The sequence below is a fragment of the Entelurus aequoreus genome, linkage group LG06 (assembly GCF_033978785.1).
Source record: "Entelurus aequoreus isolate RoL-2023_Sb linkage group LG06, RoL_Eaeq_v1.1, whole genome shotgun sequence".
Lineage (NCBI taxonomy): Eukaryota > Metazoa > Chordata > Actinopteri > Syngnathiformes > Syngnathidae > Entelurus > Entelurus aequoreus.
Genome location: NC_084736.1, coordinates 35,396,500 through 35,420,464, shown reverse-complemented (window position 1 = coordinate 35,420,464; position 23,965 = coordinate 35,396,500). Strand labels below are relative to the sequence as shown.

At 42.0% G+C, this 23,965-nt stretch overlaps 1 protein-coding gene across 1 annotated transcript; it reads right to left on the bottom strand.

The window, feature by feature from the left end:
- Nucleotides 1–9,150: 9,150 nt before the first annotated feature.
- Nucleotides 9,151–23,957, bottom strand: clec14a (C-type lectin domain containing 14A). The gene is made up of 2 exons (XM_062050633.1): nt 23,925–23,957; nt 9,151–14,120 (listed from the first exon to the last, which is right to left on the bottom strand). The coding sequence occupies exon 2, from the start codon at nt 14,102–14,104 to the stop codon at nt 12,782–12,784; it is 1,323 nt and encodes a 440-aa protein (XP_061906617.1). The 5' UTR covers nt 14,105–14,120; nt 23,925–23,957; the 3' UTR covers nt 9,151–12,781.
- Nucleotides 23,958–23,965: the final 8 nt, after the last annotated feature.

The following is a 23,965-nucleotide window of genomic DNA, read 5'->3' as shown; positions in this document are numbered from 1 at the left end:
AGATATGTTTAACTTGTACTTGCAAGCTTACTCATTACTTAGATATGTTTAACTTGTACTTGCAAACTTACTCATTACTTAGATATGTTTAACTTGTACCTGCAAGCTTACTCATTACTTAGATTTAATTAACTTGTACCTGCAAGCTTACTCAACTATCATTATGTGTTTGTTTGAAGTGCTGCTTCTAGTTGAACCACTGCATTACTGCACTGCACTTTGACCATTGACTGCATACTGCCTTTCACCACTTCAATTTCTTTAAAGCACATCTAAATGGCTTAAGCTTAAGTTCAAATGGCAAATGGTTAAAGTTAAAAAGGTTAAAGTTAAAACGTTTACATTCAAACCTTATGGTTTAATGTTTAAAGTTAAAAGTTAATCCATTCATCATTTTCCGCTTTTCCGAGGTCGGGTCGCAGGGGCAGCAGCCTAAGCAGAGAAGCCCAGACTTTCCTCTCCCCAGCCACTTCGTCCAGCTCCTCCCGGGGTATCCCGAGGTGTTCCCAGGCCAGCCGGGAGACATAGTCTTCCCAACGTGTCCTGGGTCTTCCCCGTGGCCTCGTACCGGTTGGACGTGCCCTAAACACCTCCCTAGGGAGGCGTTCGGGTGGCATCCTGACCAGATGCCCGAACCACCTCATCTGGCTCCTCTTTATGTGGAGGAGCAGCGGCTTTACTTTGAGCCCCCCCCCCCCCCCCCCCCCCGGATGGCAGAGCTTCTCACCCTATCTCTAAGGGAGAGCCCCGCCACCCGGCGGAGGAAACTCATTTCGGCTGCTTGTACCCGTGATCTTGTCCTTTCGGTCATAACCTAAAGCTCATGACCATAGGTGAGGATGGGAACGTAGATCGACCGGTAAATTGAGAGCTTTGCCTTCCGGCTCAGCTCCTTCTTCACAACAACGGATCGATACAGCGTCCGCATTACTGAAGACGCCGCACCGATCCGCCTGTCGATCTCACGATCCACTCTTACCTCACTCGTGAACAAGACTCCTAGGTACTTGAACTCCTCCACTTGGGGCAGGGTCTCCTCCCCAACCCGGAGATGGCATTCCACCCTTTTCCGGGCGAGAACCATGGACTCGGACTTGGAGGTGCTGATTCTCATCCCAGTCGCTTCACACTCGGCTATGAACCGATCCAGTGAGAGCTGAAGATCCTGGCCAGATGAAGCCATCAGGACCACATCATCTGCAAAAAGCAGAGACCTAATCCCGCAGCCACCAAACCGGATCCCCTCAACGCCTTGACTGCGCCTAGAAATTCTGTCCATAAAAGTTATGAACAGAATTGGTGACAAAGGGCAGCCTTGGCGGAGTCCAACCCTCACTGGAAACGTGTCCGACTTACTGCCGGCAATGCGGACCAAGCTCTGACACTGATCATACAGGGAGCGGACCGCCACAACCAGACATTCCGATACCCCATACTCTCTGAGCACTCTCCACAGGACTTCCCGAGGGACACGGTCGAATGCCTTTTCCAAGTCCACAAAGCACATGTAGACTGGTTGGGCAAACTCCCATGCACCCTCAAGGACCCTGCCGAGAGTATGGAGCTGGTCCACAGTTCCACGACCAGGATGTAGTGTTACCACCTGCTGTTCTCTTCTATGTAGTGCTACCACCTGCTGTTCTCTCTTGTGTTGTGCTACCACCTGCTGGTCTCTTGTATTCAGTGCTACCACCTGCTGGCCTTTTGTATGTAGTGCTACCACCCACTGTTCTCTTGTTTGTAGTGCTACCACCTGCTGGTCTCTTGTATGTAGTGCTGCCACCTGCTGTTCTCTTGTATGTAGTGCTGCCAACTGCTGGTCTCTTGTATGTAGTGCTGCCACCTGCTGGTCTCTTGTATGTAGTGCTGCCACCTGCTGGTCTCTTGTATGTAGTGCTACCACATGCTGTTCTCGTGTATGTAGTGTTGCCACCTGTTGGTCTCTTGTATGTAGTGCTACCACCTGCTGGTCTCTTGTATGTAGTTTTACCACCTGCTGGTCTTTTGTATGTAGTGCTACCACATGCTGTTCTCTTGTATGTAGTGCTGCCACCTGTTGGTCTCTTGTATGTAGTGCTGCCACCTGCTGGTCTCTTGTATGTAGTGCTACCACCTGCTGGTCTCTTGTATGTAGTGCTACCACCTGCTGGTCTCTTGTATGTAGTGCTACCACCTGCTGGTCTCTTGTATGTAGTTCTACCACCTGCTGGTCTTTTGTATGTATTGCTAATACCTGCTGGTCTCTTGTGTGTAGTGCTACCACCTTCTGGTCTCTTGTATGTAGTGCTACCACCTGCTGGTCTCTTGTATGTAGTGCTACCACCTGCTGGTCTCTTGTGTGTAATGCTACCACCTTCTGATCTCTTGTATGTAGTGCTACCACCTGCTGGTCTCCTGTATGTAGTGCTACCACATGCGGTTCTCTTGTATGTAGTGCTACCACTTGCTGGTCTGTTGTATGTAGTGCTACCACATGCTGTTCTCTTGTATGTAGTGCTACCACTTGCTGGTCTGTTGTATGTAGTGCTACCACCTGCTGGTCTCTTGTGTGTAGTGCTACCACCTGCTGGTCTCTTGTATGTAGTGCTACCACATGCTGTTCTCTTGTATGTAGTGCTACCACTTGCTGGTCTTTTGTATGTAGTGCTACCACCTGCTGGCCTATTGTGTGTAGTGCTACCATCTGCTGGTCTGTTGTATGTAGTGCTACCACCTGCTGGTCGCTTGTATGTAGTGCTTCCACCTCTGGGTCCATTGTATGTAGCGCTACCACCTGCTGATCTGTTGTATGTTGTGCTGCCACCTGCTTGTCTCTTGTATGTAGTGCTACCATCCGTGGGTCCGTTGTATGTAGCGCTACCACCTGCTGATCTGTTGTATGTAGTGTTACCACCTGCTGTTCTTTTCTATGTAGTGCTACCACCTGCTGTTCTCTCTTGTGTTGTGCTACCACCTGCTGGTCTCTTGTATTCAGTGCTACCACCTGCTGGCCTTTTGTATGTAGTGCTACCACCCGCTGTTCTCTTGTTTGTAGTGCTACCACCTGCTGGTCTCTTGTATGTAGTGCTGCCACCTGCTGTTCTCTTGTATGTAGTGCTGCCAACTGCTGGTCTCTTGTATGTAGTGCTGCCACCTGCTAGTCTCTTGTAGGTAGTGCTACCACCTGTTGGTCTCTTTTATGTAGTGCTGCCACCTGCTGGTCTCTTGTATGTAGTGCTGCCACCTGCTGGTCTATTGTATGTAGTGCTGCCACCTGCTGGTATCTTGTATGTAGTGCTGCCACCTGCTGGTCTCTTGTATGTAGTGCTACCACCTGCTGTTCTCTTGCGTGTAGTGCTACCACATGCTGTTCTCTTGTATGTAGTGCTCCTACTTGCTGGTCTGTTGTATGTAGTGCTACCACATGCTGTTCTCTTGTATGTAGTGCTGCCACCTGCTGGTCTCTTGCATGTAGTGCTGCCACCTGCTGGTCTATTGTATGTAGTGCTGCCACCTGCTGGTATCTTGTATGTAGTGCTGCCACCTGCTGGTCTCTTGTATGTAGTGCTACCACCTGCTGTTCTCTTGTATGTAGTGCTACAACTTGCTGGTCTGTTGTATGTAGTGCTACCACATGCTGTTCTCTTGTATGTAGTGCTGCCACCTGCTGGTCATTTGTATGTAGTGCTTCCACATGCTGTTCTCTTGTATGTAGTGCTACAACATGCTGTACTCTTGTATGTAGTGCTGCCACCTGTTGTTCTCTTGTATGTAGTGCTACCACCTGCTGGTCTCTTGTATGTAGTGCTGCCACCTGCTGGTCTCTTGTATGTAGTGCTACCACATGCTGTTCTCTTTTATGTAGTGCTGCCACCTGCTGGTCTCTTGTATGTAGTGCTGCCACCTGCTGGTCTCTTGTATGTAGTGCTGCCACCTGCTGGTATCTTGTATGTAGTGCTGCCACCTTCTGGTGTCTTGTATGTAGTGCTGCCACCTGCTGGTCTCTTGTATGTAGTGCTACCACCTGTTGGTCTCTTGTATGTTTTGCTGCCACCTGCTGGTCTCTTGTATGTAGTGCTACCACATGCTGTTCTCTTGTATGTAATGCTGCAACTTGCTGGTCTCTTGCATGTAGTGCTACCACCTGCTGTTCTCTTGTATGTAGTGCTGCCACCTGCTGGTCATTTGTATGTAGTGCTACCACCTGCTGGTCTCTTGTATGTAGTGCTACCACATGCTGTTCTCTTGTATGTAGTGCTACAACATGCTGTTCTCTTGTATGTAGTGCTGCCACCTGTTGTTCTCTTGTATGTAGTGCTACCACCTGCTGGTCTCTTGTATGTAGTGCTACCACATGCTGTTCTCTTGTATGTAGTGCTGCCACCTGTTGGTCTCTTGTATGTAGTGCTACCACCTGCTGGTCTCTTGTATCTAGTTCTACCACCTGCTTGTCTTTTGTATGTAGTGCTACCACCTGCTGTTCTCTTGTATGTAGTGCTACCACCTGCTGGTCTCTTGTATGTAGTGCTACCACATGCTGTTCTCTTGTATGTAGTTTTACCACCTGCTGGTCTTTTGTATGTAGTGCTACCACCTGCTGTTCTCTTGTATGTAGTGCTGCCACCTGCTGGTCTCTTGTATGTAGTGCTGCCACCTGCTGGTCTCTTGTATGTAGTTTTACCACCTGCTGTTCTCTTGTATGTAGTGCTGCCACCTGCTGGTCTCTTGTAAATAGTGCTACCACCTGCTGTTCTCTTGTATGTAGTGCTGCCACCTGCTGGTCTCTAGTATGTAGTTTTACCACCTGCTGGTCTTTTGTATGTAGTGCTACCACATGCTCTTCTCTTGTATGTAGTGCTACCACCTGTTGGTCTCTTGTATGTAGTGCTGCCACCTGCTGGTCTCTTGTATGTAGTGCTACCACCTGCTGGTCTCTTGTATGTAGTGCTACCACCTGCTGGTCTCTTGTATGTAGTGCTACCACCTGCTGGTCTCTTGTATGTAGTTCTACCACCTGCTGGTCTTTTGTATGTAGTGCTACCACCTGCTGGTCTCTTGTGTGTAGTGCTACCACCTTCTGGTCTCTTGTATGTAGTGCTACCACCTGCTTGTCTTTTGTATGTAGTGTTACCACCTGCTGGTCTCTTGTGTGTAGTGCTACCACCTTCTGGTCTCTTGTATGTAGTGCTACCACATGCTGTTCTCTTGTATGTAGTGCTACCACTTGCTGGTCTGTTGTATGTAGTGCTACCACATGCTGTTCTCTTGTATGTAGTGCTACCACTTGCTGGTCTGTTGTATGTAGTGCTACCACCTGCTGGTCTCTTGTGTGTAGTGCTACCACCTGCTGGTCTTTTGTAAGTAGTGCTACCACATGCTGTTCTTTTGTATGTAGTGCTACCACTTGCTGGTCTTTTGTAAGTAGTGCTACCACCTGCTGGCCTATTGTGTGTAGTGCTACCATCTGCTGGTCTGTTGTATGTAGTGCTACCACCTGCTGGTCGCTTGTATGTAGTGCTTCCACCTCTGGGTCCATTGTATGTAGCGCTACCACCTGCTGATATGTTGTATGTTGTGCTGCCACCTGCTTGTCTCTTGTATGTAGTGCTACCATCCGTGGGTCCGTTGTATGTAGCGCTACCACCTGCTGATCTGTTGTATGTAGTGCTACCACCTGCTGTTCTCTCTTGTGTTGTGCTACCACCTGCTGGTCTCTTGTATTCAGTGCTACCACCTGCTGGCCTTTTGTATGTAGTGCTACCACCCGCTGTTCTCTTGTTTGTAGTGCTACCACCTGCTGGTCTCTTGTATGTAGTGCTGCCACCTGCTGTTCTCTTGTATGTAGTGCTTCCAACTGCTGGTCTCTTGTATGTAGTGCTGCCACCTGCTGGTCTCTTGTATGTAGTGCTGCCACCTGCCAGTCTCTTGTATGTAGTACTACCACCTGTTGGTCTCTTTTATGATGTGCTGCCACCTGCTGGTCTCTTGTATGTAGTGCTGCCACCTGCTGGTATATTGTATGTAGTGCTGCCACCTGCTGTTCTCTTTTATGTAGTGCTACCACCTGTTGGTCTCTTTTATGATGTGCTGCCACCTGCTGGTCTCTTGTATGTAGTGCTGCCACCTGCTGGTATATTGTATGTAGTGCTGCCACCTGCTGGTCTCTTGTATGTAGTGCTACCACCTGTTGGTCTCTTGTATGTTTTGCTGCCACCTGCTGGTCTCTTGTATGTAGTGCTACCACATGCTGTTCTCTTGTATGTAATGCTGCAACTTGCTGGTCTCTTGTATGTAGTGCTGCCACCTGCTGGTCATTTGTATGTAGTGCTACCACCTGCTGGTCTCTTGTATGTAGTGCTACCACATGCTGTTCTCTTGTATGTAGTGCTACAACATGCTGTTCTCTTGTATGTAGTGCTGCCACCTGTTGTTCTCTTGTATGTAGTGCTACCACCTGCTGGTCTCTTGTATGTAGTGCTACCACATGCTGTTCTCTTGTATGTAGTGCTGCCACCTGTTGGTCTCTTGTATGTAGTGCTACCACCTGCTGGTCTCTTGTATGTAGTTCTACCACCTGCTTGTCTTTTGTATGTAGTGCTACCACCTGCTGTTCTCTTGTATGTAGTGCTACCACCTGCTGGTCTCTTGTATGTAGTGCTACCACATGCTGTTCTCTTGTATGTAGTGCTGCCACCTGTTGGTCTCTTGTATGTAGTGCTACCACCTGCTGGTCTCTTGTATGTAGTTTTACCACCTGCTGGTCTTTTGTATGTAGTGCTACCACCTGCTGTTCTCTTGTATGTAGTGCTGCCACCTGCTGGTCTCTTGTATGTAGTGCTGCCACCTGCTGGTCTCTTGTAAATAGTGCTACCACCTGCTGTTCTCTTGTATGTAGTGCTGCCACCTGCTGGTCTCTTGTATGTAGTTTTACCACCTGCTGGTCTTTTGTATGTAGTGCTACCACATGCTCTTCTCTTGTATGTAGTGCTGCCACCTGTTGGTCTCTTGTATGTAGTGCTGCCACCTGCTGGTCTCTTGTATGTAGTGCTACCACCTGCTGGTCTCTTGTATGTAGTGCTACCACCTGCTGGTCTCTTGTATGTAGTGGTACCACCTGCTGGTCTCTTGTATGTAGTTCTACCACCTGCTGGTCTTTTGTATGTAGTGCTACCACCTGCTGGTCTCTTGTGTGTAGTGCTACCACCTTCTGGTCTCTTGTATGTAGTGCTACCACCTGCTGGTCTCTTGTATGTAGTGTTACCACCTGCTGGTCTCTTGTGTGTAGTGCTACCACCTTCTGGTCTCTTGTATGTAGTGCTACCACATGCTGTTCTCTTGTATGTAGTGCTACCACTTGCTGGTCTGTTGTATGTAGTGCTACCACATGCTGTTCTCTTGTATGTAGTGCTACCACTTGCTGGTCTGTTGTATGTAGTGCTACCACCTGCTGGTCTCTTGTGTGTAGTGCTACCACATGCTGTTCTTTTGTATGTAGTGCTACCACTTGCTGGTCTTTTGTATGTAGTGCTACCACCTGCTGGCCTATTGTGTGTAGTGCTACCATCTGCTGGTCTGTTGTATGTAGTGCTACCACCTGCTGGTCGCTTGTATGTAGTGCTTCCACCTCTGGGTCCATTGTATGTAGCGCTACCACCTGCTGATATGTTGTATGTTGTGCTGCCACCTGCTTGTCTCTTGTATGTAGTGCTACCATCCGTGGGTCCGTTGTATGTAGCGCTACCACCTGCTGATCTGTTGTATGTAGTGTTACCACCTGCTGTTCTCTTCTATGTAGTGCTACCACCTGCTGTTCTCTCTTGTGTTGTGCTACCACCTGCTGGTCTCTTGTATTCAGTGCTACCACCTGCTGGCCTTTTGTATGTAGTGCTACCACCCGCTGTTCTCTTGTTTGTAGTGCTACCACCTGCTGGTCTCTTGTATGTAGTGCTGCCACCTGCTGTTCTCTTGTATGTAGTGCTGCCAACTGCTGGTCTCTTGTATGTAGTGCTGCCACCAGCTGGTCTCTTGTATGTAGTGCTGCCACCTGCCAGTCTCTTGTATGTAGTACTACCACCTGTTGGTCTCTTTTATGATGTGCTGCCACCTGCTGGTCTCTTGTATGTAGTGCTGCCACCTGCTGGTATATTGTATGTAGTGCTACCACCTGCTGGTCTCTTGTATGTAGTGCTACCACCTGTTGGTCTCTTTTATGATGTGCTGCCACCTGCTGGTCTATTGTATGTAGTGCTGCCACCTGCTGGTATATTGTATGTAGTGCTGCCACCTGCTGTTCTCTTGTATGTAGTGCTACCACATGCTGGTCTCTTGTATGTAGGGCTGCCACCTGCTGGTCTATTGTATGTAGTGCTGCCACCTGCTGGTATCTTGTATGTAGTGCTGCCACCTGCTGGTCTCTTGTATGTAGTGCTACCACCTGCTGTTCTCTTGCGTGCAGTGCTACCACATGCTGTTCTCTTGTATGTAGTGCTACCACTTGCTGGTCTGTTGTATGTAGTGCTACCACATGCTGTTCTCTTGTATGTAGTGCTGCCACCTGCTGGTCTCTTGTATGTAGTGCTACCACATGCTGTTCTCTTGTATGAAGTGCTGCAACCTGCTGGTCTCTTGTATGTAGTGCTACCACCTGCTGTTCTCTTGTATGTAGTGCTGCCACCTGCTGGTCTCTTGTATGTGGTGCTACCAACTGCTGGTCTTTTGTATGTAGTGTTACCACATGCTGTTCTCTTGTATGTAGTGCTGCCACCTGTTGGTCTCTTGTATGTAGTGCTACCACATGCTGTTCTCTTGTATGTAGTGCTGCCACCTGTTGGTCTCTTGTATGTAGTGCTACCACATGCTGTTCTCTTGTATGTAGTGCTGCCACCTGTTGATCTGTTGTATGTAGTGCTACCACCTGCTGGTCTCTTGTATGTAGTGCTGCCACCTGCTGGTCTCTTGTATGTAGTGCTACCACATGCTGTTCTCTTGTATGTAGTGCTTCCACCTGCTGGTCTCTTTTATGTAGTGCTTCCACCTGCTGGTCTCTTGTATGTAGTGCTACCACCTGCTGGTCTGTTATGTGTAGTAGTCTAATTAGACTATAAAAAGAAGAGTAAATAAATAAAGATGAGAGTAAAATAGATGTATTAAAGAAATACATTTTATTCCTCCTCATGTCCTCAGTGAGGAGTGGACTAGTGACACATGTCACCAGATGATATGATATGTTCTGATATGTTTTCCATAAATACTGCATGATTGTATGCATCACAAATACAAGCACCAACAAGCACCACTAGATGGAAGGTAAAACACTTTTCTCAAAACATGTGCTGCTTATACTCTTTGTGATATCATGTGTGATACAAGTAGTCCTGCAGTGTTTACTTGTGTGTGTGATATCATGTGTGATACAAGCAGTCCTGCAGCATGTTTACATGTGTGTGATATCATGTGCGATACAAGCAATCCTGCAACATGTTTACTTGTGTGGCCGAGTCATACCAAAGACTATAAAAATGGGACCCATAACCTCCCTGCTTGGCACTCAGCAACAAAGGGTTGGAGTTGGGGGTTAAATCACCAAAATGATTCCCGGGCGCGGCGCCGCTGCTGCCCACTGCTCCCCAAGGGGATGGGACAAATGCAGAGGACAAATTTCACCACATCTAGTGTGTGTGTGACAATCATTGGTGCTTTAATCTTAATCTTTAATCTTAAGCATGTGCGATACAAGCAGTCCTGCAGCATGTTTACTTGTGTGATATCATGTGTGATACAAGTAGTCCTGCAGTGTTTACGTGTGTGTGTGATATCATGTGTGATACAAGCAGTCCTGCAGCATGTTTACTTGTGTGTGATATCATGTGCGATACAAGCAGTCCTGCAGCATGTTTACTTGTGTGGTATCATGTGCGATACAAGCAGTCCTGCAGCATATTTACTTGTGTGATATCATGTGTGATACAAGCAGTACTGCAGCATGTTTACTTGTGTGATATCATGTGCGATACAAGCAGTCCTGCAGCGTGTTTACTTGTGTGTGATATCATGTGCGATACAAGCAGTCCTGCAGCGTGTTTGTGTGTGATATCAATTGCGATACAAACAGTCCTGCAGCATGCTTATTTGTGTGTGATATCATGTGCGATACAAGCAGTCCTGCAGCGTGTTTAATTGTGTGTGATATCATGTGTAATACAAGCAGTCCTGCAGTGTGTTTACTTGTGTGTGATATCATGTTCGATACAAGCAGTCCTGCAGCATGTTTACTTGTCTGTGATATCATGTGCGATACAAGCAGTCCTGCAGCATGTTTACTTGTGTGTGATATCATGTGCGATACAAGCAGTCCTGCAGCATGTTTACTTGTGTGTGTGAGATCATGTGCAATACAAGCAGTCCTGCAGCATGTTTACTTGTGTGTGATATCATGTGCAATACAAGCAGTCCTGCAGCATGTTTACCAGTGTGTGATATCATGTGCGATACAAGCAGTCCTACAGAATGCTTGTGTGTGGTATCATGTGCGATACAAGCAGTCCTGCAGCATGTTTACTTGTGTGTGATATCATGTGCGATACAAACAGTCCTGCAGTGTGTTTACTTGTGTGTGATATCATGTGCGATACAAGCAGTCCTGCAGCGTGTTTACTTGAGTGTGGTATCATGTGCGATACAAGCAATCCTGCAGCATGTTTACTTGTGTCAACATGTTGTGTCACATCAATGGTAGTTTACCAGGACAGGTGTCATGATGACATGAGTGAATGAACAGAATCTAGTCACAGGAATCTAGTCAGGATAGTGCAATGATTAAAACTGCTGCCTCTCAGTCAGTAGTACTGGGTTCAAATCCACGATGTGGAAAGTGGAGTTTTTTGTGTCACCTCTATCATGGTTTAATGATTGCATTTGTATTTTAAAAATCATGACTGAAAGTGATTTAGGATAGCTCAATGGTCAACACTGTGGGCTCTTAATACAGGGGTACTAAGTTCAAACCCCAGACTAGTAATCAGTACTTTGGCTGTATGGCATCAAGACGACATCCATTGTGGGCTGTTTCATCTCCCACACACACTTGTGTCATGTTTCATCTCCCACACACACTCGTGTCATGTTTCATCTCCCACACACACTCGTGTCATGTTTCATCTCCAACACACACACTTGTGTCATGTTTCATCTCCCACACACACACTCGTGTCATGTTTCATCTCCATCACACCTGTCATGTTTCATCTCCATCACACACTTGTGTCATGTTTCATCTCCATCACACACTCGTGTCATGTTTCATCTCCATCACACACTCGTGTCGTTTCATCTCCCACACACACTCGTGTCATGTTTCATCTCCATCACACACTTGTGTCATGTTTCATCTCCATCACACACTCGTGTCATGTTTCATCTCCATCACACACTCGTGTCGTTTCATCTCCCACACACACTCGTGTCATGTTTCATCTCCATCACGCACTTGTGTCATGTTTCATCACCATCACACACTCGTGTCATGTTTCATCTCCATCACACACTTGTGTCATGTTTCATCTCCCTCACACACTCGTGTCATGTTTCATCTCCTTCACACACTCATGTTATGTGCTAGTTGTTGTCCACATAGAGTTGAAACCTTAAGTCAATGATAATGATAATCAAGAATAAATAGTCAATGATGACACCTCAGGGGTTACGTGTGTGCGTGTGTGTGTGTGTGTGTGTGTTTGTGTGTGTGTGTGTGTGTGTGTGTGTGTGTGTGTGTGTGTGTGTGTGTGTGTGTGTGTGTGTGTGTGTGTGTGTGTAGGTGTGTGTGTGTGTGTGTGTGTGTGTGTGTGTGTGTGTGTGTGTGTGTGTTAATTGTAATTGGATAAAAACAAGTTAATTAAATAGTTATTTAAGTTAATATGACATGGGAGAGGTAACACACCACAAAAAATGTCACCTTGACGCATCCTGACACACTTTTCTAACTTACATATCCACCTCACCAGGACTTGAACCCAGCACCCTACATTCCCAGTCAACAGTCTTAACCACTGGACTATCCTGAGTTATGTCAAGCATGGATTGTGTTCCATACACAAATGTAATCACAGACTCCTTGCTCAATAAAGTATGATGGAGGTGGAACAAGATACTGTCAACCAGAGTGGGGTTTGAAACCATCACCCTTCAATCTGAGACAACAGTCTTAACCACTGGGCTGCCCTCAGTGCTGTGAAGACACGATTTTGTTCCATACACAAATGTAATCGAGGACACCTTGCTCAGTAAAGTATGATGGAAGTGGAACAAAATACTGTCAACAAGAGTGGGGTTTGAACCCAGCACCCTATATTGCGAGTCAACAGTCTTAACCACTGGGTTGAATGTAATCACAGACACCTTGCTCAGTACATAACATGATTATAAAAAAAACTTTAAAAATGTATAATATAGCGTTTTCTTACATAATATGAACATTTAAAAATGTATGATATAGTGTTTCATTACCTTTAAAAATGTATAATATAGTTCGTCATAACTTGATTATAAAAAACATTTAAAAATATATAATATAGTTAATCATAACATTATTATTAAAAACATTTAAAAATGTATAATATAGTTCATCATAACATGTTTATTAAAAACATTTAAAAATGTATAATATAGTTCATCATAACATGTTTATTAAAAACATTTAAAAATGTATAATATAGTTCATCATAACATGATTATAAAAAACATTAAAAAATATATATTATAGTACATCATAAAGTGATATATTTATTTGCGTCAGAGTGATGTCACCTCAAGCGACCATCTTGTTTGGGGCACCTTGTCTTTGCCGGCTCCTCCTTCTCAGGCAGCACTTGAGCGTCACCACGCCGACCGCCACCAGAACCACCAGCGCCGCCAGGGCCACCAACACCGGCACCAGGACGCCTGTAAAGGGACCGCCGGTGTCTGTGGGTGCACACGCCGCAGAGTCCTCGGGGTTCTGTCGGCCGCCGCGGTCCGTGCACTCACACGCGTACGAGCCCACCGTGTTAATGCACACATGCGAGCACTCATGCGCACCGACGCACTCGTCCACATCCACGCACTCTCCCGAGTCATCTTTGAGAAAACCGAGCCCACACGGCGTGCACACTGAGCTCAGATTGGCGGCAGCGCCGTTGGGCAGGCGCCAGTTGGCGGGGGGGCCCAAACAGTACAAGTCCAGTTGGACCAGGGACCAGCAGTCCACCTGGATTCTGCTGCTTTCGGCCGGGTCCAGACTGAGGAAGCGCGCTCCAGGGACCACGGGCGAAGGACACTGACGAGTCCCGGATTTGGGGTTTTGCTCTTGTGTCGGTTCTGTTGGCTCGGGTTCAGCTGGTTCTGGCTCACCTGTTGCCGGTGCTGTTTGTTCGGGATCAGTAGATTCTGGTTCATCCAGTTCCGGTGCAGATGTTTCTGGTCCAGCTGGTTCTGGTTCAGCCAGTTCTGGAGCTGGTCTTTCTGGTTCAGCTGGTTCTGGTGTTGATATTTCTGGTTCAGCCGGTTTGTTTTTTTCAGCCTGGGCAGGTTCTGGAGTTGCGAGTTCTAGTACTTCCTGTCCAGTGGATTCCGAGTCAGCTCTACTGGAGGCCAGCTTGCAGATGAACGATTTGCGGGTCTTGCAGCTCAGCGGGATCAGACCCCACTTGGTGACGGTGGAGCGGTCCTGCTGGGTGAGCAGCGCCGCACAGCGAACTGATGTGCAGGTGTGCTCCGGCTCCTCCACCCATTGACTCTGGTGCACCTCAGCACGCCCGTCCGAGGTCCACCTGAAGCCTCTGAGGGGCAGCGAGGGAACCACACACTGGTTCTTGGCCTTCCTCAGCCCCACCCAAAAAGGCCTTTGGGCCAGCTGCAGGTCAGAACTGGACAAGACGTGCAGGATTTGGGCCAGCTCCTGCTGGGTAGCGAAGGTGGCGAGCTGGTGGGGTCGACATTCCTTTTGGGCTTGCTCGAAGGACATTTCTGATTGGTGGAGCTCATAAAGCGATTCCGGCTCCGACCCTGCCGACACGCTTGTGACCCAGGTGATCCAGGTGACCAGGGTGACAGTCCAAAGCTGGATCCAGCTGAAGCGGAGCAGCGGCGTCATTATTTGACTCCTCGCCCTGCGCTAAAAAGCACAACAATGTTAGCTAAAGACACGCCCACTTCAACCAGTAAACTAGGGGGCGGGACTTAGAGCACTGACTAAGTGTACAAATCTCAAATGTTTCTGTTAAACTTCGCCTTCTCTACCAAAGGATTTCATGTCATGTGATTTCATGTCAAGTGATGTCATGTCATGTGATTTCATGTCATGTGAGGTCATGTCATGTGATTTCATGCCATGTGATTTCATGCCAAGTGATGTCATGTCATGTGATTACATGTCATGTGAGGTTATGTCGTGTGATTTCATGTCATGTGATTTCATGCCATGTGATTTCATGCCAAGTGATGTCATGTCATGTGATTACATGTCATGTGAGGTTATGTCGTGTGATTTCATGTCATGTGATTTCATGTCATGTGATGTCATGTCATGTGATTTCATGTCATGTGAGGTCATGTCATGTGATTTCATGTCATGTGAGGTCATGTCATGTGATTTCATGTCATGTGATTTCATATCATGTGATTTCATGTCACAGGATTTCATTTCAAGTAATCACATGACATGAAATCTCATGCCATGTGATTTTAGGTCATGTGATTTCATGTCATGTGAGGTCGTGTCATGTGATTTCATGTCATATGATTCCATATCATGTGATTTCATGTCATGTGATTTTATATGTGATTTCATGTCATGTCATGTGAATTCATGTCATATGATTCCATATCATGTGATTTCATGTCATGTGATTTTATATGTGATTTCATGTCATGTGTGAATTCATGTCATATGATTCCATATCATGTGATTTCATGTCACGGGATTTTATGACATGTGATTTCATGTCATGTACACTCATGTACAAATTCCAATCCGGCTTCAGAACTAACCACTCCACTGACAAACGTCTTCTCTATCTGACCGACCACATCACACATGAGGTGGACGCGGGCAAATACTGCGGCATGGTCATGCTGGACCTTCAGAAGGCCTTTGACACCGTTAACCACGCTATACTGTTGGATAAGCTCAGAGCAATCGGATTTGATAAAACCTCATCGAGCTGGATGCAATCTTACTTGGAGGGGAGGGAACAGGTGGTAGAGGTAAGCGGCACCCCCCTCCCTCTCTCAGTAAGCTGTGGAGTCCCCCAAGGCAGTATATTAGGGCCTTTACTGTTCCTAATGTACGTAAATGACATGTCATCAGCATGCGACTGTGAATTGTTCTTGTTTGCGGATGACTCGGCCCTGCTGGTATCCGGCAAGGACAAGTCACAGGTGGAGAAAATCCTCAGTGCTGAACTCCTTAGTATTTGCACCTGGCTCGCTGACAACAAGCTATCCATACATTTGGGTAAAACGGAATATATCCTATTTGGGTCCCAAATCAATCTCAACAAAGTCAGTGACTTCACTATAAAAGTGGGTGACATTGTTATCACCAGGAAAGATGAGGTCGCCTACCTAGGTTCCATTCTAGAGGCTAATATTTCCTGTGATAAAATGGCAACCAAGGTAATCAAAAAGGTCAACCAACAAACGAGATTTCTCTACAGAATCTCCTCTCTGGTCAACAAAAGCACCTTGAAGATTCTAGTGGGAACTCTCATTCAACCCTTTTTCGATTACGCATGCAACTCCTGGTACTCTAGCACCTCCAAAACACTCAAATCTAGACTCCAAACATCCCAGAACAAGCTAGTCAGATTACTTTTAGACCTCCACCCCAGATCACACCTCACTCCTACCCACTTTTCCAAAGTGGGCTGGCTCAGGGTGGAGGACAGAGTAAAACAACTTGCACTGAGCCTAGTCTATAAAATCCACTACACCTCCCTGATACCGAAGTACATGTCAAACTACTTCCATAACTTAAATGACCGCCATAACCACAACACCAGGGGGAGCTCCACTAACCACGTTAAACCCAGATTCCGATCTAACAAAGGTCTTAACTCATTCTCTTTCTATGCCACATCAATGTGGAATGCACTTCCAACAGGTGTAAAAGATAGGGCTTCTCCATCCTCCTTCAAAAGCGCACTAAAAGAACACCTCCAGGCAACTTCAACCCCTGACTAACACTCTCCCCCTTCCACATCCACCTCCCCGGATTGTAAATAACCAAATGTATTTCTAATGTATATACTTGTTCTTATGCTATCTGAGCTCACTATGTTCTCTGCTCGCTGTACATATCCTACCAAGTCAGACCTACATTGTTTCAATGTCCATTTTTCTGATGATGCAATTGTTGATGACTGAAGTGCTGATATTAACCAAACCCTCCTCATCCGACCCCCCGGATTGTAAATAATGTAAATAATTCAATGTATATACTCTGATGATTAACTTGTGTGATGACTGTATTATAATAATAGTATATATTTGTACCATGAATTTATTTACGTGGACCCCGACTTAAACAAGTTGAAAAACTTATTCGGGTGTTACCATTTAGTGGTCAATTGTACGGAATATGTACTTCACTGTGCAATCTACTAATAAACGTTTCAATCAATCAATCAATGGGATTTCATGTTATGTGATTTCATGTCAAGTGATTTCATGTCATGTGAGGTCATGTCATGTGATTTCATGTCACAGGATTTCATTTCAAGTAGAGATGTCCGATAATGGCTTTTTTGCCGATATTCCGATATTGTCCAACTCTTAATTACCGATTCCGATATCAACCGATACCAATATATACAGTCGTGGAATTAACAAATTATTATGCCTAATTTTGTTGTGATGCCCCGTTGGATGCATTAAACAATGTAACAAGGTTTTCCTAAATAAATCAACTCAAGTTATGGAAAAAAAATGCCAACATGGCACTGCCATATTTATTATTGAAGTCACAGAGTGCTTTTTTTTTTAACATGCCTCAAAACAGCAGCTTGGAATTTGGGACATGCTCTCCCTGAGAGAGCATGAGGAGGTTGAGGTGGGCGGGTTTAGGGGGTGGGGGGTGTATATTGTAGCGTCCCGGAAGAGTTAGTGCTGCAAGGGATTCTAGATATTTGTTCTGTTGTGTTTATGTTGTGTTACGGTGCGGATGTTCTCCCGAAATGTGTTTGTCATTCTTGTTGGGTGTGGGTTTACAGTGTGGCGCATATTTGTAAGTGTTAAAGTTGTTTATACGGCCATCCTCAGTGTGACCTGTATGGCTGTTGACCAAGAAATCTCATGTCATGTGATTTCATGTCGTGATTTTAGGTCATGTGATTTTAGGTCTTGTGATTTCATTTCATGAGATTTCATATCATGTAATTTCATGTCACTGGATTTCATGACGTGATGTCATTTCAAGTAATCACTTGACATGAAATTTCATGTCATGTGATTTCATGTCATGCGATTTTAGGTCATGTTATTTTAGGTCATGTGATTTAATGTCATGTGATTTAATATCATGGGATTTCATGTCATGTGATGTCATTTCAAGTAATCACTTGACATGAAATCTCATGTCATGTGATTTCATATCATGTGATTTGAGGTCATGTGGTTTCATATCATGTGATTTGAGGTCATGTGATTTCATATCATGTGATTTCCTTTCATGAGATGTCATGTGATTTCATATCATGTGATTTCATGTCACGGGATTTCATGACATGTGATTTCATGTCACAGGATTTCATGACATGTGATGTCATTTCAGGTAATCATTTGACATGAAATCTCATGTCATGTGAGTTCATGTCATGTGATTTAAGGTCAGGTGATTTCATGTCATGTGATTTAATATCATGTGATGTCATGTCGTGATGTCATTTCAAGTAATCACTTGACATGAAAAGTGATTACTTGAAATGACATCACATGTAATGTGAGGTCATGCCATGTGATTTCTTATCATGTGATTCCATATCATGTGATTTCATGTCACTTGATTTCATGACATGTGATTTCATTTTAAGTAATCACTTGACATGAAATCTCATGTCATGTGATTTCATGCCATGTGATTTCTTATCATGGGATTTCATGTCATGTGAGGTCATGTCATGTGATTTCATACCACGTGATTTCATGTCACGGGAATTTATGACATGTGATTTTGTGTCATGTGATTTCATGTCATGTGATTTCATGTCACTGGATTTCATGACATGTGATTTCATGTCAAGTAGTCACTTGACATGAAATCTCATGTCATGTGATTTTATGTCATGTGATGTCATGTCATGAGATTTCATGTCATGTGATTTCATGTCATGTGAGGTCATGTCATGTGATCTTATGTCATGTGATTTCATATCATGTGATTTCATGTCACGGGATTTCATGACATTTGATATCATTTCAAGTTATCACTTGAAACGAAATCATGAAATCTCATGTCATGTGAATTCATGCCATGTGATTTTAAGTCTTGTGATTTCATGTCATGTGATTTCATTTCATGTGATTTCATGTCAGGTGCTTTCATGTCATGTGATTTTAGGTCACGTGATTTCATATCATGTGATTTCATGTCATATGATTTAATGTAATGTGATGTCATTTCAAGTAATCACTTGACATGAAATCTCATGTCATGTGGTTTCATGTCTTGGGATTTCATGTCATGTAAATTCATGTCAGGTGATTTCATGTCGTGTGATTTCGTGTCATGTGATTTCATGACATGTGATTTTATGTCATGGGATTTCATGTCACGAGATTTCATGTCATTAGATTTCATATCATGTGAATTTATGCCATGTGATTTCATGACATGTGATTTCATGTCAGGTGCTTTCATGTCATGTGATGTCATGTTATGTGATTTCATGTCATGGGATTTCATGTCATGTGATTTAATGGCCTGTGATTTCATGTGATTTCATGTCATATGATTTCATGTCATATGATTTCATGTCATCTGGTTTCATGTCCTGTGATTTCATGTCATGGGATTTCATGTCCTGTGATTTCATGTCATGTGATTTCATGTCATGTGATTTCATGACATGTGATTTCATGTTATCTATTTTCATGTCATGGGATTTCATATCATGGGATTTCATGTCATCTGGTTTCATGTCCTGTGATTTTATGTCATGGGATTTCATGTCATGGGATTTCGTGCCATGTGAGTTCATGTCATGTGAATTCATGTCATATGATTTCATGACATGGGATTTCATGTAATGTGATTTCATGTCATGGGATTTCATGTAATGTGATTTTCATGTCATGGCATTTCGTGCCATGTGATTTTATGTCATGGGATTTCATGTCATGGGATTTCATGACAGGTGATTTTATGTCATTTGATTTTATGTCATGGGATTTCATGTCCTGGGATTTCATGTCATGTGGTTTCATGTCGTGCGATTTCGTGTCACGTGATTTCATGACATGTGATTTTATGACATGTGATTTTATGTCAAGGGATTTCATGTCACAAGATTTCATACCATGTGAATTTGTCATGTGATTTCATATCATGTGATTTCATGCCATGTGATAATACATTTGGTTGCATGTCATGTGATTTTATGTAATGTGATTTCATGTCATGGGATTTCATGTCATCTGGTTTCATGTCCTGTGATTTTGTCAGGGGATTTCATGTCACGAGATTTCCTGTCACTAGATTTTTATATCATGTGAATTTATGTCATGTGATTTCATGTCATGTGATTTCATTTCATGAGATTTCATTTCATGTGATTTCATGTCATGTGATTTCATGGCATGTGATTTCATATCATGTGAATTTATGTCTTATGATTTCATATCATATGATTTCATGTCATGTGATTTCATACCATATGATTTCATGTCATGTGATTTCATGCCATGTGATAATACATTTGATTGCATGTCATGTGATTTTATGTAATGTGATTTCATGTCATGTGATTTTGTCATGGGATTTCATGTCACGAGATTTCCTGTCACTAGATTTCATATCATGTGAATTTATGTCATGTGATTTCATGTCATGTGATTTCTTTTAATGTGATTTAATTTCATTTGATTTCATGTCATGTGATTTCATGTCATGTGGTTATATGTCATTTGATTTCATATGTGATTTCAAGTCATGGGATTGCATGTCATGTGATTTCATGGCATGTGATTTCATGTCATGTGATTTCATGACAGGTGATTTTATGACATGTGATTTCATGTCATTTGGTTTCATGTCATTTGATTTCATGTCATGGGATTTCATGTCATGTGATGTCATTTCAAGTAATCACTTGACACGAAATATCATGTCATGTGATTTCATGTCACGTGATTTTAGGTCTTGTGATTTCATGGCCTGTGATTTCATGTCATGGGATTTTATGTCATGGGATTTCATGGCATGGGATTTCATGTCATGTGATTTCATGTCATCTGTTTTCATGTCCTGTGATTTTATGTCATGGGATATTATGTTAATGGGATTTCATGTCCTGTGATTTCATGTCATGGGATTTCATGTCATGGGATTTCATGTCATGTGATTTTGTGTCATGTGATTTCATTTCATGTGATTTCATGTCATGTGATTTCATGGCATGTGATTTCATATCATGTGAATTTATGTGTTATGATTTCATATCATATGATTTCATGTCATGTGATTTCATACCATATGATTTCATGTCATGTGATTTCATGCCATGTGATAATACATTTGATTGCATGTCATGTGATTTTATGTAATGTGATTTCATGTCATGTGATTTTGTCATGGGATTTCATGTCACAAGATTTCCTGTCACTAGATTTCATATCATGTGAATTTATGTCATGTGATTTCATGTCATGTGATTTCTTTTAATGTGATTTCATTTAATTTGATTTCACGTCATGTGATTTCATGTCATGTGGTTATATGTCATTTGATTTCATATGTGATTTCAAGTCATGGGATTGCATGTCATGTGATTTCATGGCATGTGATTTCATGTCATGTGATTTCATGACAGGTGATTTTATGACATGTGACTTCATGTCATTTAGTTTCATGTCATTTGATTTCATATGTGATTTCAAGTCATGGGATTTCATGTCATGTGATGTCATTTCAAGTAATCACTTGACATGAAATATCATGTCATGTGATTTCATGTCACGTGATTTTAGGTCTTGTGATTTCATGGCCTGTGATTTCATGTCATGGGATTTTATGTCATGGGATTTCATGGCATGGGATTTCATGTCATGTGATTTCATGTCATCTGTTTTCATGTCCTGTGATTTTATGTCATGGGATATTATGTTAATGGGATTTCATGTCCTGTGATTTCATGTCATGGGATCTCATGTCATGGGATTTCATGTCATGTGATTTTGTGTCATGTGATTTCATGACAGGTGATTTCATGTCATGTGATTTTATGTCATGTGATTTCATGTCACGAGATGTAATGTCATTAGATTTCATATCATGTGAATTTGTCATGTAATGTCATGTAATTTCAAGCCATGTCATGTGATTTCATGCCATGGGATTTCACGCCATGGGATTTCATGGCATGTGACAATACATTTGATTTCATGTCACTAGATTTCATATCAAGTGTATTTAGGTCATGTGATTTCATGTCACAAGATTTCATTTCACTAGATTTCATATGTGAATTAATGTAATGTAATTTCATGCCATGGGATTTCACGCCATGGGATTTCCTGCCATGTGGTTTCATGTCATTGGATTTCATATCATGTGAATTTATATCATGTTCATGTCACGAGATTTCATGTCATTAGATTTCATATCATGTGAATTTATGTCATGTGATTTTATGTCATGGGATTTCATGTCACGAGATTTCAATTTTTTATTTTTATTTATTTTTATTTTTTTTAGAACAGGCCCGCGGGCGACTCATCTGGTCCTTACGGGCGACCTGGTGCCCGCGGGCACCGCGTTGGTGACCCCTGCTGTAGAAGATAGTATATATAAAAGTATTTACCTTGGAGTAGAAGATTATATATAAAAGTATTTACCTTGGAGTAGAAGATAATATGTATATGAAAGTATGTACCTTGGAGTAGAAGATAGTATATATAAAAGTATGTACCTTGGAGTAGAAGATAGTATATATAAAAGTATGTATAAAAGTACATACCTTGCAGTAGAAGATAGTACATATAAAAGTACATAACTTGCAGTAGAAGATAAAAATATTTACCTTGGAGTAGAAGATAGTACATATAAAAGTATTTACCTTGGAGTAGAAGATAGTATATATAAAAGTATGTATAAAAGTACATACCTTGCAGTAGAAGATAGTACATATAAAAGTACATAACTTGCAGTAGAAGATAGTATATATAAAAGTATGTACCTTGGAGTAGAAGATAGTACATATAAAAGTATTTACCTTGGAGTAGAAGATAGTATATATAAAAGTATGTATAAAAGTACATACCTTGCAGTAGAAGATAGTACATATAAAAGTACATAACTTGCAGTAGAAGATAGTATATATAAAAGTATTTACCTTGGAGTAGAAGATAGTATGTATATGAAAGTATGTACCTTGGAGTAGAAGATAGTATATATAAAAGTATGTACCTTGGAGTAGAAGATAGTATATATAAAAGTATGTATAAAAGTACATACCTTGCAGTAGAAGATAGTACACATAAAAGTACATAACTTGCAGTAGAAGATAGTATATATACAAATATTTACCTTGGAGTAGAAGATAGTACATATAAAAGTATTTACCTTGGAGTAGAAGATAGTATATATAAAAGTATGTATAAAAGTACATACCTTGCAGTAGAAGATAGTACATATAAAAGTACATAACTTGCAGTAGAAGATAGTATATATAAAAGTATGTACCTTGGAGTAGAAGATAGTACATATAAAAGTATTTACCTTGGAGTAGAAGATAGTATATATAAAAGTATGTATAGTATATATATAAATGTATGAAAGTATGTACCTTGGAGTAGAAGATAGTATGTATAAAAGTATGTACCTTGGAGTAGAAGATAGTATATATAAAAGTATGTACCTTGGAGTAGAAGATAGTTTATTTAAAAGTATGTATACAGGTATGTACCTTGGAGTAGAAGATAGTATATATAAAAGTACATACCTTGCAGTAGAAGATAGTGTGTGTATATATATATATATATATTTACCTTGCAGTAGAAGATAGTACATATAAAAGTACGTAACTTGCAGTAGAATATAGTACATAACTTGCAGTAGAAGATAGTACATATAAAAGTAAATAACTTGCAGTAGAAGATAGGTATATATATATATACATATATATATAAAAGTACATAACTTGCAGTAGAAGATAGTATATACATATATATATATATAAGAACATAACTTGCAGTAGAATATAGTACTTATAAAAGTACATAACTTGCAGAAGATAGTATATATAAAAGTATATACCTTGCAGTGGAAGATATTGTGTGTGTGGATATATATATATATATAAAAGTATTTACCTTGCAGTAGAAGTATATATATATATATATATATATATATATATATATATATATATATATATATATATATATATATATATATATATATATATATATATATATATATATATATTTATATTTATATATATATATATATATATATATATATTTATATATATATATATATATACTGTATATATATATATATATATATATATATATATATATATATATATATATATATATAATGTGTATATAAAAGTACATACCTTGCAGTAGAAGATAGTATATATATATGTATGTAAAAGTACATACCTTGCAGTAGAAGTTAGTATATATATGGATATAAAAGTACATAAATTGCAGTAGAAGATTGTATATATATATATGTATATAAAAGTACATACCTTGCAGTAGCAGCAGATGTAAAAGAGTGTGGTGTGTGGTG